The sequence below is a fragment of the Aptenodytes forsteri genome, unplaced genomic scaffold (genome assembly GCF_000699145.1).
Source record: "Aptenodytes forsteri isolate BGI_AS27 unplaced genomic scaffold, ASM69914v1 Scaffold53, whole genome shotgun sequence".
NCBI lineage: Eukaryota > Metazoa > Chordata > Aves > Sphenisciformes > Spheniscidae > Aptenodytes > Aptenodytes forsteri.
The window spans coordinates 12,956,182-12,973,309 of record NW_008795909.1 but is presented as its reverse complement, the minus strand read 5'-3'; the positions used below and the strand labels follow the sequence as shown (position 1 = coordinate 12,973,309).

Here is a 17,128-nt window from a genome sequence, read left to right as displayed (position 1 = left end):
ATATACTATATATTTATATATACATTTATATATACACTGAATATTTACTGAATATATACTTAAATACTGAATAAAAATACTAGAATACTGAAAAGGGAAGCTACAAAGGGAATAAGAGTAAGAATAAGCACCTCAAGAGCTGCAGAAAGAGAGCAAGAGCCAGTTAGACAGTAGTATGGGAAGTCTTCCAGAGTGATGAACACAGAGAAATCAATATGCTGGATAACATGAATGGGAGGTAGCACAAGAAAAACACCAAAAAAAAAAACCCAACACAGATGTGTATGTTGTGTGCATTATTTTAAAATACACAAATATATAAAGGGAAATATATATGTATATAAATAGAAGAACAACATAAGCTTTAAAATAGATGACCATTCTATTCTGAAAGCAGATTTAGGTTTTGGTATCCAAAATATCACAAGAAAGAAGCTAAAAAGCATATTACATAATTTTAAATAAAATTATTTCACTTTACAATATGTTATTGAAGTCAATGTAGTTATTAAAGAGCAACATAGCCCTGATAAATTAATGAGAAGCATTCATCAATGAAAAAAAGGCAGTAAAACAGAAACAATCTCCATCAGTAAAAGACTAAAAAGAGTTTAAAAAAATAACAGAAGGAACAATTTGCCATAACTTATCCTGAGTTATGATGTTTCATACTTAGGAAAATTATTAAGATAGGAAAACAGGCAGACATCCAGAGAAAAGATTTTTTTTAATTACAGAAAAGAGCCATCATCTAGAGTTCTGAGTAACAGGCAGAAACCTTATAAACTGTACTTCATTTCAAAATGAAAAGGTTGAGCAGGTTGTGTTGTAGAGAGGCTGGAAGCCTGGCTTAATCCCTAGAGAAAACGCAATGTTTTCATTCACTGTAAGAATCTCCTTCAAATCCTGCTTGTGGGCAGTGGAACGCACTATGATACTCTAAGATCCTTCCCAGGACTGTGGCCTATGTTACACCTAGCATTGAAAAACCTATGAATTTCCTTTCCCATTTGAAGGCTATCCAATCACTTAACAGATCTCCTTGTCAATCTGATTTCATGCTACTCATTTTCTGAAGTTTTACACTGTCCAAAATAATTTCTCCTCTTTTGTGATATTTATAACTTCAGAATATTAGAATAAAAAACTAAGCTCTATTAGTTTTAGCCAGATACCTGTCCCTGTCAGGCCTCTAACTATTCTTACTGTCTAACTCTCTCACATTTACATTATTGTTCTGACAATGAGATGTCTGAAATCAAGCATGGTTTTTCAGGTGGGATGACACAAAGGCCATCTAGAGAGAGGTTATCATCTTTTGTTCTGCTACCCAGTATTTCTGCGGACAGAAATATTGGCAATTTTTACTACCACATCCCATTGCAAATACTCTTCTAAATTGAGGCATTAACACTCCAAATTTCTTTTTCAGGCTAGTCACCATGTCTTTTTCCCAATCTGCATGAAACTTTTTTTTTTCCTAACTGGAATACTGAAGAATATTTTCTAAATGAAAATATCGAAGAAGGCCATATCCGAGATAAAAATCTGCCTTCTCACTCCAAGTAAGTTCCCTTCATCTTAACTGTAGTTGCCCATTTATCCTTTTTCATACTTCTTCAATCAACTTCAATTGATGCTGGGAATTTTTTTTTATTACCTAAAGGATTTTTTTACTTTTATTCTTGCTGTCTTATGTTCATTCTTTCCATATTCTCTCCAGAACTATGGTTTATAATAAAATATTTCTAGCCTAGAAAGTCACTGCTCCATTGAGATATCGTATACATCTATGTGGATGATCCAGTTAAAGAATTAACACCAAATTTAAACTCTATCATAATCTGTAATCTCCCAGTTTTTCTTGCCAATTTTTCATATACTTTTAATTTTTGTACATGTGCATTGTAATACTTTCAGAATATCTGTTTTGTTTTACTAACATCACTATATATTCCTATTGATGGCTTAGGGTTACCATTTAAATCGCCAGCTTGAGTGAAAGAAAAGAATACCTTTATTTCTTTTCCTGGAAAGTTTAAAGAGATATTTAACATGCTTTGTAAGGTTTGAATTTTAAACTCAATACATCTCTCATTTAAGCAACTCATATAGTTTTGATTCCAATGGAAAGCTATAAAAGATACAAAAGTCTAGACTAAAACAAAATAAATGCACATTTAAACATCACACTGTTCCTACAGGACAGTGTAACAATTATGAGTATAGCAAATGTCTAACATTTACTGCAGCTTGTAACAACAACTATTTTGTTACAAGACTGGCCATAAATTACATTTTAACAGTAATTATATATCTCCTTATATTAAGAGTTTCATAGCATGCCTTTTACATAGAACTGTATGACAATATTAAACGTATTTGGTATAAAGACTTCCAAAGTACAGACAGATAATTCCCTTGAGAGTTAACGTAAGCTTTATTTGATTGTTCCAGAACATAGAGAACTCTCAGTATTCTTTCTTTAATTCAGAGACTTTCAGATAAGTGTAATGCTTTTAATTCTAAATGATAAAATGATTGTATAGAACTTATAAATCACAGACATTTCACACCTGAAGGGAAAAAAAGTGTAAGTACAGCACTTTAAAAGTGCTCTGTCATCTTTAATCCTTAAGTACACAGCTCTTCCTACAGTCTTACAAAATTATTTCAGAGATTTCCAATATTCTCTTATTTCCCAGTTTTCCTGTAAAATATTCTAAATAATAATATAATACTTCATCAAAATCAACAGAGGAAAAATATTAAACTTTACACTTCCTTACTCTCAGAGTAAGGAAGAAGGGGGCAGACAGGTTGAAGAGGGAGGAGGGAAGCCCTAAAAATGGAAAATAATTTTAAATTAAAAAAAAACCCAACCCTATAATAGCAAAAATTTTTACATTGAAAGTAAAAATAACAGGTCTGCCCCCTAGCTACTATAAAGGATGGCTATATGAATTCAATACAGCTATGCTGATTTGTACTAGAAGAGCATCCTGCCCTTAGAAATTGCATTCAAGAGCTTGTAATAGAGCATCCAGTTTCACGTGGTACTATTTTATACAAGTTTCTTTAAGTGCCAGTGGTAAAAAGTAGGAAAAAAACCATAGCAGCGGAGCTTAAACAGTTAGGCAGGAATTAATTAGAAATAATAATACTCTCTATATTGGAAAGTTTCCTTTTAGCTCCCTGGTTACAGAGGGCATCTATATTCATATATAAGGGACAGTGTAATGACTTTTCATGAAAGAAAAGCTTTGCAGAAGGATAACGTATCTCCCTGCCCCCTTCTTTTAAAGATGTCTTTTCTTAATCATTCTAAATTAACATATGGTCAATGTACATAGGTTTATATCAATTAAGAGTTGAAGTGTTCAAAATGTTGTTCATCAGAGAACTAAGATTCTTATTACTATGAGATGTAATTTAATATTTGCACTATAGCTGCACAAGAGACAATGCACATATTAAGTTTCACCATCAGTTACTGCAGGCCAGACACAGCCTTTCTACATATAAACTATCAAAGCACCACTAAACTTAAACTGAAACATTAAACACAGCAACTTGGATGTCTTTAATCAACATCTGCTGAACAGTTTAGATTTTCTATAGCAGCAAAGGTAACACAGCAATGCTTTCATATAAATGTCTGAATGGGAAGTAGAAATAACCTGAAGTAGTTCTGTGTTTAAGGTAGTTTGCTTTTGGTATGAAACAATGTCCTTTTTTTTTTTAATCTTTCACTAAATTTCCTTTATCATGTATCTCCTCCTAAAAACCAGCAGGTTTAAATGTATAACTTAGCCTCATTCTAATATCATCAACTATAAAAAAATAAAGGAAAATTATTATACAGTAGATCTATGACACAGAAATACTTTTTTCCCCAACCCAGTTTTTCATTAGGTCATTGATGCCTGGGATTTATTAATCAATGTAGCTATACTTATTCGTTTGGCTTTCTTCACTTTTTTCATTTATTGTAAAAGCCTTGATGAAAGGATCCATGAAGAACACTCGTTGTCCCTTTGGCAATTACAGGAAAATTCATTGTAATGTCCTGAAGATGCATTTGGAGGTCATCTGCTATTGCAATGTCAGTGACACTGACCTCATACTATACTAAAGCTGATAACACACTTGTAATATTTTTTCTCTGATTTATATTTCTTTGCTTTTTATGCCAGATATTTAAAAGTTTATCTCAAAGAATTACATAGGACGGTGAGAAGTTTCAGCAACTGTCAGATGCAGTTGTCTCTCCCATAGCATTAAGCCCTTGTAGCTCCACATTCACTTCTGTTCCTGCCTGAAACATGTGCCACTCTCCATGGTGGGGTTTGACAGAGGCTAGATAAAACCTTCAGAAGAGTGGTGAGTTAGGAGTTTTCAGTTAAGAACACTTCGAAGTCCTTTAGAGATGATGGCTATATCAAAATGTATTACAAACTGACTACTTTATCTCCGTAGTTCTGCGAGCATTAGAATTATTATAGAACTTAATTTTTTTCAGGCTTTCTCCTCAAGAACACGCGCTTAACTTTAACTGTAAAAATCTTTTCAAAAACTTGAGCATTTCTTAACAATGACACTACAATAGTCTGACAACACTTCCATTTTCAGTGTCTCCCATTCAGAAGATGATAGATACTACTAACGGTCTGGACTTTTTAAATGATTGAATGATGGCCAGCTCAATGCTAAAAAACTGTCAGACACAGGGAAGACTTATTCCAGAACTAAGCATATATAGAGATTATTTTCTACTGCTCTACTCAGAGAATTCTTATTTTAGCATTAGTACAAAAAGTTAATCCGGTAGTCTATGAGAGTTAATCAGGTATTCTGTAAAAAGTATATTAAAACTTAAGCAAACACAAGCAAATCTTCCTGTTCTGTTCCAGTGTCTCTGTGGTTTTGGGGTTTTTTTAACAGGTTTTGCACAGCAGAACACTTAAGTCACAGTGATAACCAGTGACTGCAGCACTGCCCATCCTCCCACCACCCCAGATCCCCTCCCAAAAAAAACCCAGATTTAGCCCTTACTGAGAAATATGTCCTGCAGCATGAATTGTAGCATGGGTCTCAAGAAGAAGATGATACATTTGTCAGCATTAAACACTGCTGTCAGCATTACAATATGCCCAAAGAAGGAGAAATGCTCCTGCCTTGCCAAGGGGAGGCAATTCACAAGGATGATGGTATCAATTGGTTCGTTTTGCTGCCCCACCTGCAGCTAGCTGTCTATGAGGTGGCTCTTCCCCCCCCTCCCCAACGTTGGAATGATTTATATGGACTTACGGAAGGTCTTGCAATTCATACATTTCAAGGCAGAGGCTGAATTATATTACATTTCATAAAATGACGGTATACAAAAATTAGTAACAATTAAAGAGTGCTAACTGAAAATTGCTGAACATGTGAAATGTCATGCAAGAAATCATGTTTTGTAAATCTAACACAACTTACAAGTCTAGCTCCCATGGATAGTTCACAGGGATGATCTCTTTTGCAAGTAAATTAGCAAACTCCTGCTTTCTATTACCTTCCTATGTAGTCTCGATTCTATACTTTGAAGTTCTTCACATTTGTTCAGCTGTTTACTATCACATCCACCTGCTGACATGCAAAAAATCTGAAACTCTCAGAAGTCATGGATTTTTTTTTTTTTTAAATAAACATTCAAATCAAGCTATTCCCCCCCCCCCCCCCAGCCACAACAAAAATCCAGACTTAACCATAGATTAAGATTTTGGGACAGGTCGCAGCAGGTATTTCACTCAAATTTAAGATCTGCTTTTACACACTCTCAATCCTGTCTATCAACAAGCAGCTGCTTTAAGACAAATAGCTTACAAATTCATGTGGACCTTTAGCAGCTTCTCACCCTCACTCAAGATCAGCAGTAGGCACTACAGAGAGCAATGTATAGAAGTTCCCATGGTGTATAGTCACTTTGGCATGGGGTTAAACACAGAGCAATAAAGGACTGTGCCTGTCTGGGGACACGAATGGAGATTTCTGCTGTCAAATCAAGGCATCTCTTAGACAATAAATATAGTGGACCTGATTTTTCTCCCAGATAAATAAGCATTTACACTGGCATAATTACCTTTAGTAAATTTACTGCAGATTTATTCCTAAGTGAATGGCAAATAGGCCCAATATTTCTTTCCTAGATAAAAGATTATGCAATGTTATGCCGTTTTTCTTTTTACTTCCCAAGACTGCTTTGCTCCATTCTCTTTATTTCACTTTGATCTTAGCACTGTGCCTGGCTAGGCGTTAAAAATTAAAGTCAGGTGTGCTAGAAGGAAATGAATTAGATTCAGATTCCATTCTAAAGTTGGATTTATTCTACCCATATTCAAACATATCACTGCTGATTCTACCACCAAGAAATACATACTACTTGGCAACAAGAAAATTATCAAAGCAATCTGACCAAATTGGCACCACTAGCTCTGGCTACATCTGGTAACAATAATATGAAGGGAGAAGTATGAAGATAACAATTCTCATTTATTGTTACCATTAAACTTATCTGCATGCATACTCTTTAAGTCTTTGAACTTCATGCTTTCATAAAGCCAGTAAGAGCTCCACTCAAAGGTGAGGGGTGATGCTTTTCCAAAAGTGATAAAATATCCAATTTAGTAAGGTATTAGAGTCTCTAGTCACAGATTGCTCAGTCAGACGGACAGCAATGGAATACCACCAGGAAAGCATGATTGCCAACATCAAGGAGCTCTAGCAATGCATAAATTAAGGTGTTTGATTATATGCCAACAAAAGAGTAGAAATTTAATATACTACAAAATCGGTAAAAACCAACTGCTAATGTATAAGTCTACTTTTTATATTTATTAGGAAATGTTTCTTTTTATTTCCAGATATAAAAACCTTGGATATACATTAGGTCAAGTTGCAGATCAACTGTAACTGCCTGTCCTAGCAAGGAGATGAACAAGGGCAGTGGGATCTACTTTCTCATTTCAGGATAAGGCCAGCATGGTTTATCACATAACAAGTTATTCAGTCACTACATTGCTAAATATTTCATGCATCACGCTATGACCAAAACATTAATCTCTCAGTCAAAATAGGCTCAAAATCGTACATAAAATGTACCATTTCTGAATCACTCAAGATTTAAAATTGTCTTCTCATGGATTTTACTGCATATAATTAACAAGCTGATGGACTTATTTTCCTAGGTTGCAGTTCATAAAACTATGACTCGCAATTTTCTAGCAATTTTTAGCTAAAATACACTAAAAAGGAATAAGGATCATTAATAAAAACCTGGTAGCACCACATTTGAAACAGTGTACTATAACCATGATACAGAATCATATGGACCATTTATATAGATTCAAAATTTATTATTATACTTTGTATATAGGCAATGTTAGTAAACTTTGAACTGTGTCTGAGACTTAGTTTTAATACACCAAATTCCAGTATGAATGGAGCATTAGTTCAAATGAAAACAAATATATAATATCCAAATATTTTGTTTGCTCAATTTGGTAAATAACATCCTCACTTTACCCGAGCAGAAAGTAATTACAGCTTTGAAATACTTCTAGCATTAACAAAAATCTCCCCAAACTAGTAGCATCAACAATTGCTCCCACTATGCATGTAGCAGTAAGAAGTATATATAACATCTCCAAATATACTAGCCTGACAGGATGCACAGTTCCCAGCTTCACAAAGGATTATGTTGAAGGTGACAACTTATGTATCCCAAAGGAAAAAGATATGAGTTAAACATCTCTACCAATATTGGTGTAATCACAGTTATGCCATGTAACAAAATATGATACACAGAAAAAAAGAACTGTTGCTTTAGTTGAAGTATTACTTGGCAACATATTCCCAGCTTGCCACCTTATATATTCTGAAGCTAGAGCTATGCTGCTTTTAACATACATGTATTTATTCTACTGCAGAATATGTCTAAAATGGTAATCTAATCCAGTGGGTCTACATTTTGGAGCCTGGCAGAGAGTACTTCCTATACTCAGTTACAACATACACAGAGAAATAGCTGCTGATTCAGAGAGGCAGCTGCAGCATGTTCCTGTGAATCCCCCTTTTCAATGTCTTTGTCAGTCAGAAAAGGTGAGAAGCCACCCAACGTCCTTCCTCCCTACCACAAGTCAGTCACCTGGAGTGTGGAGCTTGAAAGAGCTTTCAAGAAAAGGATTAGCATGTAAATAAGACATACAAGCCTTTCGGGTTTGTGCAAAACTTTGCTCCATGGGCTACTTTTTGAAGGATCTGATTTTGTGTCATTTAAACGAGCTGTCAAGGATTCAATGGTAAACGGCTGGCAGGTATAAAACCAGCTGAATATCATGTTGAGAGAGTTAGGAAATAGTCAGGCTGCCACTCAGAGATGCAGTTCCAAGAGCAGTGAATCACATGAATACACACTCTTCTCTCAGTCAGCAGCTGAAAATTCAAAAAAAAGTCATGACAGCAGGATACCTCTCTAATGTAAAATTATTCTCAATTACATTTACAACACTCTCCCTTATCATCTTTAATTCCAATCAGCAGAATTCTATTACATTTCTTGGAAGACTATTTCACAGAAAAATATATTTCTTCTCTTAAGCAATTCTGATTCTCCCTCATTCTTTTTCGGATATATAAGTAGTCATCCATTTCCCTAAATAATTCCTTGGTGTTCTTCTGCACCTCCCAAATACGACAACTTCTACTTTCTTTTTGCCCAGTCACACTATACATAATTTAGCTCTTTCACACTTCAAAAGAAATTTCCTCCAACCCTACTGAAAAGAAAATATTACTCTTCACACAGCTTAAAATTCCCAGCATGAGAGTTGGCTGCTTTCTCGGCATGAATAAAACTTAGGATCTTATTTAAAGATAACTTTGTTAATTAGTATTGACATTTCAGAGCCAAATGGCAGCTTCCTTCCTTGCCAATAGCACTGGTGTCACACTAGCAGTATGAAACCCTTACGTAAGTATCTCATTAAGCTCAGTCCTACTTTGCAAATGGCATACTGTTTTTAAGAGCACTTCTGTGTGCTACGTATAACCTGAGTCTTGAGCCATTCAGTTCTCTTCATTTGAGCTGTGTGTGAAGAACCCTCTCAAAACTAGCTAGCATAACTTGATCTAGAATAACTTAGGTTATTTACAGTTAAGGATTTATCTTTAAAATTCTAAATATGTGATCTACACATACACATTTACTATTTCCCAAAAAGTGATTTTTTTAATCTCTCATTTATATATTGTACTACATCACATTTTAGATTTTATAACTGATTGCCTCCTTTCTGTAGATATAACTACATTTAGAGAGTTAATAATGTATTAGTTAATAATGTATGTAGTAATAGTATCATACTACTGTGCTAAAAACTACACAAATATAAATATATGACAGCATCTCTTCAAAGCACTTATTTCTTATTTCAGCCTATTTCTTCATATAACTAGTACTTTTTTCACTTTCACTAACAATCTCTTACCCTATAGTTCCCAAATGAATTAAATGATATATCCAAAATGCTCAGTTTTCCATAGGTGGCATACAAAGGCAGTCAAATTATTATTTTTAACTCTTAGGATTTAAAATTACAATTAGGATTTTCAAACATGCGAACAGGTTCCTTTGTTAGCTGTTCAGAGATGTATATTATTGGTACATGAACCACACTAGTTTGACCAACTGCAGTTTGACCCTGTTTCTTGAAAAACTGCATACACATTGCTTCTTGGAATATTTTCTGACAAGTGAAGGCCATCCCAAAGAATAGATGCTTCCCCCTCATACTGGGGGAATAATTACTGTAAACTAAGACATGCTTGCAGTTTCAGCTACTTATACTGAAACCTAGTGACACCTCTGAATTCTTCCAAACACCTGGTACCAAACATCTCCAGCCATTTCATTAATTTGTCAGCTGCCGTTGATAAAGAGGAGACCTGCTTAGACATGATTACTATGAGCAGATCTCCAAATAACTTTAACACCAAGACCAGGTGCAGTCAATATTTCTTCACTTACTTGAGGGTCCATGATTTACAATATACCGGATATTCAAAAATTACCATGTTTACAGAACTGGCATTAGATAAAACAGTTTTGAGATTTTATAATCTCATGAAATTTCATTTGAGGAATTCAGTGATTTTGTCCTATGAAGATAACTGCTTACTTTCAAATAGGCCAGTAAGCAGGAGCGTGTAATCCAACTATTCTCCTTTTGAAGTGTAAACTTGAACAAAAGCAGCAGTAGCAAGCAGGTGATCAGGGGTGGTGGTGAGGACAACAAAATGCTGGGCTTCTAGCTTCAGTGGTTAGCAAATTCATTGGAAAAGACAGTAGATTCAATCACAGACTGGAAAACGTTATAACGATCATGGATTTCAAGGTGCAAGGACTTACCTAAACTCATAGCTACGGTTTTAGGCTGGATGATCATTCAGGTTGGCTTCACTTAGTGAACCTATATTAAGTCATATATTTTCAGTCACCTTTTATAACGTGTAAAAACTTAGAAGCGTAGTGTGTTACAAAGAATGGGAAATTGAAGAAGCTAAAGGAAAGTGCAGATGATCACTGCCTCTGATCTTAATTACATTGTTCTTAGTGTCTCAGTGTACAGGCCAAGAACATCCAAAGAGCTGCACTGGTTAGGCTTGAGTTTTTTCTGTATTTATTCAGATAGCCTCGAGGTGTACCACATGCAAAGTTTAAGGGTCCCAAGGCTGCATTTTTTTTCAATGCAGAATCATTGAGGATCCGTTTTTTTGGCAATGTATTGGGATCAATAACACCACCACCCTGGATGAACAACGGGCTATATTTAGTTCAATCTCACTTTCAGACTGTCTTATCTGAATAACATGACATGATTTGGCAAAGCTGCAAGCATAAGCAGCCAACAAAGTACAATGAACACTGTATCCTTAAAGTGGGCATATATTATTAGAAGAAACATTTCTTAATATATTACACAAGTCAATAGCCACCATAGCAGCTTTGAAACATCAAAACTTTCATGTTACACTACAATGACTCCCTAATTTTTTTTTAACAACACTGGTAATCTGCAGTCAGAACATTAGTCTGTTTTACAGAACAACTAATTAGTTCAGAATTTGTTGTCTCACTCCAGAAATACAATAGAACTCTGATTTGGTAATTGCAAAACCCCAGTTCACATAACAGTCTTTACAGTGTTCTGATAGAATTTGACAAAGTTAATAATGTCCTTCATCATGCCATCATGACCCCTTTACAGGATTATGAAAATGTGCTCCCAACTGACTGAACCATGAAAAAAAAAATCAAAGGCATCTTCTATAAGCAATGTGCTTGCACCTTCTACTTGTTAAGATCAAACAAAAGAAATTGGTCTCTTAGGTCTTCCTGGACCATTGTGGATTCAGAAGTTTCAATTTCAGTGGTGTTCTCAGCCAGAATTCCTGCATCAAGCAATACTACTGATGCAAATTTCTAAGCACAAGAGTAGGACTCATTTGTTTACGCTAGTATACTGCTAATCTGACCGTAGATAAATTTCCTCCTTTTTAGAAGACAGCTAACAGTAATGCATACAATTAATTGTACAACACATTTTAATTTAACACGAACTGGACAATATCACCTAGTGTGCACGGTCCAGCCACTCCAAGTACAGATTCCAGTTATTACATGAGAGCTAAGACTTTATGACATTTCCTTCAAACGCTAATTAGCTGGTAGGTTAGGGCCCTCAGTCATGTAGCACTTCATCAATCACAAAGCTTAAACTATTAAAGATGGAAACTGTAACATTTTACATGAAAAGTTATGTTGCAAGTCAAAGTAGAATATTATATTAGCCCCCTTTACATGGTGCTCTTTTATAATAGTCCCCACAAAAGAATTTCCACAAGCTGTTGTCCTAATATGATCCAGGTCTACATCCTCCACACTGTTCTTGTCTCAACAGCTACTATTTTCAACACCGAGACTCATACTTCAGAGTATATAATTGTTTTTTAAAATATCTACAGATTCCTACAGGACAACACCAGGTATAGCCACTGTATGAAAGAGAAAATTTGGGAGCAAAAAGGGACATGAAAGAATCATCATCCAGTTCAGCACTTCTACCCTTCAGCCTACAACTCAGCCATATTCATAGAACTTGCATGTTCTGGTAAGAAATACATAAAGATTTCTGAGGTCTGCCCCTCTGCATGCTAAACTGACAGATATGAGGTGTAAGACTAGCTTTGCCAGGTTAAACAAGGCTATTAAAACAGCATACCCAACTTTACTGGCACTAAAATGGAACAGTGGTGCCAAAGATTCTAAAAGAAAGAAATATTAAGTAATATTGCACCTCTGACACTGACATAAGTTTATTATTACTCCACGCCAATCTACCTTGATCCAAATCCTCTAAATGCATGCTGTTCCAGTGCTGGGCCTCCCTTAAGCCTGCAAATTATACTGAATAGTGTAGCGGTTTTTCAATTTGGTCAAAAATTACACCAAAACCACTGCGTGGAAGGACAATGCATCATTAGCTCGTTATCTAGCCCATTACTGTTTTCTGCAACATGTTGCCTTATGTGTGTTCCTATGCCATCCCATGGGACTCACCACAGCTGTTTTGTTGCCAATGTTTTTGTTTCTTCCACACCTTTAGTAGGAAGCCCTCAACAGAACCTGTCCTGTCCTGTCCTCCAAGTATAACAGCTATCCAGAAAGGAGAAGAAACAGCTCCAACTTTGAAAGGGAGCTTTTCCGGTTTTGGTTTGGCCTCCTTTGTATTTTTCAACATGGCAGATAATAGTAATGTACACAAGAGAAAGAATATGGAATTAGAAATTGTATCTTTCCAAGTTACATATTCCTTCCTACTCAGTTTCAGGTTATTACTGACAGAAATATTTTTAAGCACTATATACAAATTATTCCTTCTTCAATTACTTGAATAGAGCCATTAAAACAAATATTATTTTAGGCTGAGTGAAGCACTTCAGGCTGAGTGGAGAAAGATGTAGCCATCTATCTTGCATCAACAGACGAAGGCGCTAAAATAACTGGTTATTCACAAGTCCTCATATCAAAAGTAAATAAAAATGCACAGATAAAATTTGGCCCTGCATAGAAAAAAGAAAATGGAGACAAGCATTATAATATTACAGTCAGAAGAATCTTATGGCTAGAGAGAACTTAGGAAGAACTAGAAGCAATTCCTTCACTTTCAGAAGGGTTTTCATGAGAGTAAGAAGGCAACCAGGGCAATGTCCTGAAAGAAGGTATGTAAAGGAATTGTTTCACCTTCTAAGTGCCATATGAAGCAGTCCATGTTGCTTTCCACCCACCAAATTCTCCACATGTATGTGCACGATGAGAACAAATTAATTTCTATATAGCCAACACTCAAATGTCTGGCTGTCATCACTTGAAGTGAAAACAATAGTGGAAGAAGTGGCCAAAAGGTCAGAAGGAGAAGATGAGCAAAAACTGGAGGAATGCAAGAGGCATGTGCAATCCAGGAAGGACTAAAGGATAAAAGCGTAATTAGATTCAAGTAAAGGATAAAATTACTGCAATCGATATATATCAAATACTTTTCCATCAAAATTTCTTCTTATATACGGTTGCTATTGGAAAGGTACACTGTCAAAACTGGAAAGAAAAGAGGTACATTGGACAATCTTTTTCTTAAAGCACAGCATCCACTACTAGACTATCTGAAAATCCCTGAAAAGTGACAGTACAAAAATATTACCATAAGAATACTACAGCACTAGGAATTACTACTACACATAGTCCAGCATATTCCTGAAATAAAACATAGAATCATAGAATAGATGACTGAATGAACAATCTGCCTATGGTCAAAAAGGAGCTGTGCTCCCTTTGCCTTTGACAGAACATAAAGACTCTGAGGTATGAATGCCCTGGAACACATAACTTTATGTAGTGAGGATAAAATTATCTAGAACAGAAAGGTACTAATGCCAGGAAAGCTTCTTGAAAAAAAGTAGACAGACACTGAGCACCTTCCCTTCTACATGCAAGTATCATGGTCCAGAGATGAGATTGCATCTGCTGCCAAGGATGCTGGGATGCTCAAGGAGGCTAACCATGAGAAGTCATGATCTAATAAGCACTGTCAGAATGAAGTTGAACACTTGGGTTAACTAGACAAGTAGATTATTATTTTTTTTCCAGATGAATTTAAAAGCCTGGATTTCCATTGGTGACATACAGAATTTTCTACTTCAGAATTGTACACCAAACACATGAAAAGTAAATAGTGAAAGCATTCTTTATAGTATCATACTCTAGATTTATTTCAATAACAGAGGTGAGTAGAGCAGGACAATATTTCAATCAAATTTTTCTCTAGTCAAATTATCTGTGAGTAAATTTATCTCCGAACATATTGGAAGCAAGGCACAAGTAAAATAATGATCCAAAGCTGAAATGTGACCTAAGGGTCATTTTAAAAATGTATTTTCCAAATACAATATTCTTTTCCTATAAACAAAAAAAAATGTAATGATGATCTGATATTAGCATTTTTGGGCATGCTAACATCTACATATTAAGATAATGTGGTTATTAAAAATGCTTCAGAGAAGCAAATCTACACATAACTTTTACGTGATGTAAACTATTTTTCTCTTCCTTTTTTTTTTTTTAAGTAATCATCATAATCCATTCTTCTCTAAGTAAACCCAGTATTTAGCCCATAGCAGAAAAACTGAACTTCAGAAGTCCCCTGATGAAGCATATTTACCAGAATAAAAACCTCAAAAAAAATTCAGGTGCTACTTCCAGTTTTAAAGAATCAATTTAGTACTAACTCTGATTTTGCACCTAGCAGTTAGCAGGATTTATCTATCACATTGTATACTAGAGCTTACGAGGCTATAACGTGTTTACTCTATGATTTAGTGACAAGAGATAGTGAGGTTTGTGATTATTTTCATTAAGAAGCAGATGCAAAAGAGGCAAGACCATCTGCAAGCCCTAATAAAACAGCCATGATGTATTAAAACCAGAAAAACATGCTATGTTGTGTATTTCTGAGCACATAGCCATGACAGATAGTTCTGACAGCTCTGTGAGAATTCTATTCATCACACAATTTTGATCACTGAATCCACATTCCTCCTACTGATTCATTTCCTCAAGATCTAAATACAAGACCAACTGTAAATTGTTGGTTTGTTTGGGGTTTTTTAGAATACAAACCATAAGAAAATATGCATTCTTTTCTTCAAAATTCTCAAGTGATGTCCAAAACTAATTAGCATTCAGCATAGCTTAAAAGGCTTGAAGTTTGCTATCTTTACATCATCAGCATTGCTAACAAGGCAAATATTCAGAAATAAGGTTAAAGTGGATGAGTACCTATATTTCAGTTTTGATAGGCCTTATTTCCTGGGCCTGAAAAAGCACTCTTCTCAGATTCTGGAAAATAAGGACTTGGCTTTTTAAAGATTGTATTTAACCAATTGCAGACAGAAGCACAGCTAGACCATGTGAACCCTACATGAATCCTGGAGGAAAAACCACAGTAACATGAACTACGTACATAATAATAGAGAGTAAGGAGTAGCCATTCTTCGAGTGGCTGTAAATTGAGGGGAAAAGTAATAGTAAAATGTATTTCATGCCAGGAACTTTTTTTCCATTTATTTGTATGCTCACAAGTGCATCTATATACGATAGAGTGATACACACAACACACACAGAACATACCTGCTAGCATAAATATTTTTGTGAGTGTAAGAAAAAGGATATGGTAAATAAACACTCTACTACTCTATGAAGAACCCTTGCAGAGCTGCCTTTCCAGGAAACTCCCTACTCACCCCCCCAAGTGGAAACTATAGTGATTACATCCAACTTCCCAAAGAGAGTAAATGCAGTTAGCTAAATTTGTAGAAAACTAGAAATAAGATTAATAAGGCTGTTCGGAGAGAGCCTCCCTTCTTAATGTCTTTAGCTCACAGAAAAAGCAGATAATTGACTTAATTTAGGTTCCTCCCCACTCCCCTCCTCCCCCCCCCAAAAAAGTCTTCAATGAAAAAAAGCAGTATCCTAATCATAGAATCATAGAATCGTAAAATAGTTTGGGTTGGAAGGGACCTTTAAAGGTCATCTAGTCCAACCCCCCTGCAATGAGCAGGGACTTCTTCAACTAGCTCAGGTTGCTAATCTTTTAGTAGTCCCACACATTGTATTTACATTATTTGGAAAGAGTAGTAATCAGTGTTAGTAAGGATAACGGAATCCCTCATGTTGAGGAATAAGAAGTTTTGTCAGAATTTTTAGGACTTTCATTTAACTCCAATAATTTTGTGGAAACTGCAGCACCTAATATTTTTGTGACATAATATAATTAAGATATAATACTATAGAAATGATCCCATGGAAAACAGTAACACACATTTTATATTAGACAACTACTTGACTATTACAGACTTACTCCTTGCATTTTTTTAATATATTAAAAGTAATATGCTATAAGAAATTAATATATTTCCTTTAAATATGCCTCAAAAGTTTTACAACATATCCTATCATCAGTGATCTTACCTTTTTTTGAAGGACATTAATTTTTCTTTCTTTTACTTCTAACATGTCTTTCATATCTCGAATCTCTCCAGCCAGGGTTCCTTTCTCTTCTGTGAGGTCTTGAAGTTGTTTTGTTTTTTTATTGAGAAAGGTTTCTTTTTCTTCCAATCGTAACCGCAAGGCATCAACCTACAGTAAGTAAATCAAACATATTTAGGTTTTAGTAAAGATATAACATTTTATTTATTTTTTCTAATTCCCTTTTTTTTTGTCACTTAAGAAACATTTTCTTTCTTTTCTATGTAGGTTTTCCAACTTTATCTCGGACTAAGAGATTCTTTTACTTGTTAAAGTGTAATAAAAAATGAAAGCACTTTTAGCACCAAAGCATGAAAAGAAAAAGTAGAATAGTCAAAACATGAAATAGCATTAAAACAGTCCTAACTTGACATATGCATAAAGGACTCAAAAAAAAAAAATCATTTTAACTTATTAAATATATAACTCATTGAAAATAAGTGTCTATAT

The 17,128-nt window shown here is 35.0% G+C and overlaps 1 protein-coding gene across 1 annotated transcript in view; it reads right to left on the bottom strand.

Annotated features, from left to right (window-relative positions):
- Nucleotides 1-17,128, bottom strand: part of ERC2 (ELKS/RAB6-interacting/CAST family member 2) — a 496,513-nt gene that overhangs the window by 276,904 nt on the left and 202,481 nt on the right. Inside the window, exon 8 of the mRNA XM_019473456.1 lies at nt 16,622-16,789. Coding sequence (XP_019329001.1) covers nt 16,622-16,789 — 168 coding nt within the window. The remainder of the gene's footprint in view (nt 1-16,621; nt 16,790-17,128) is intronic.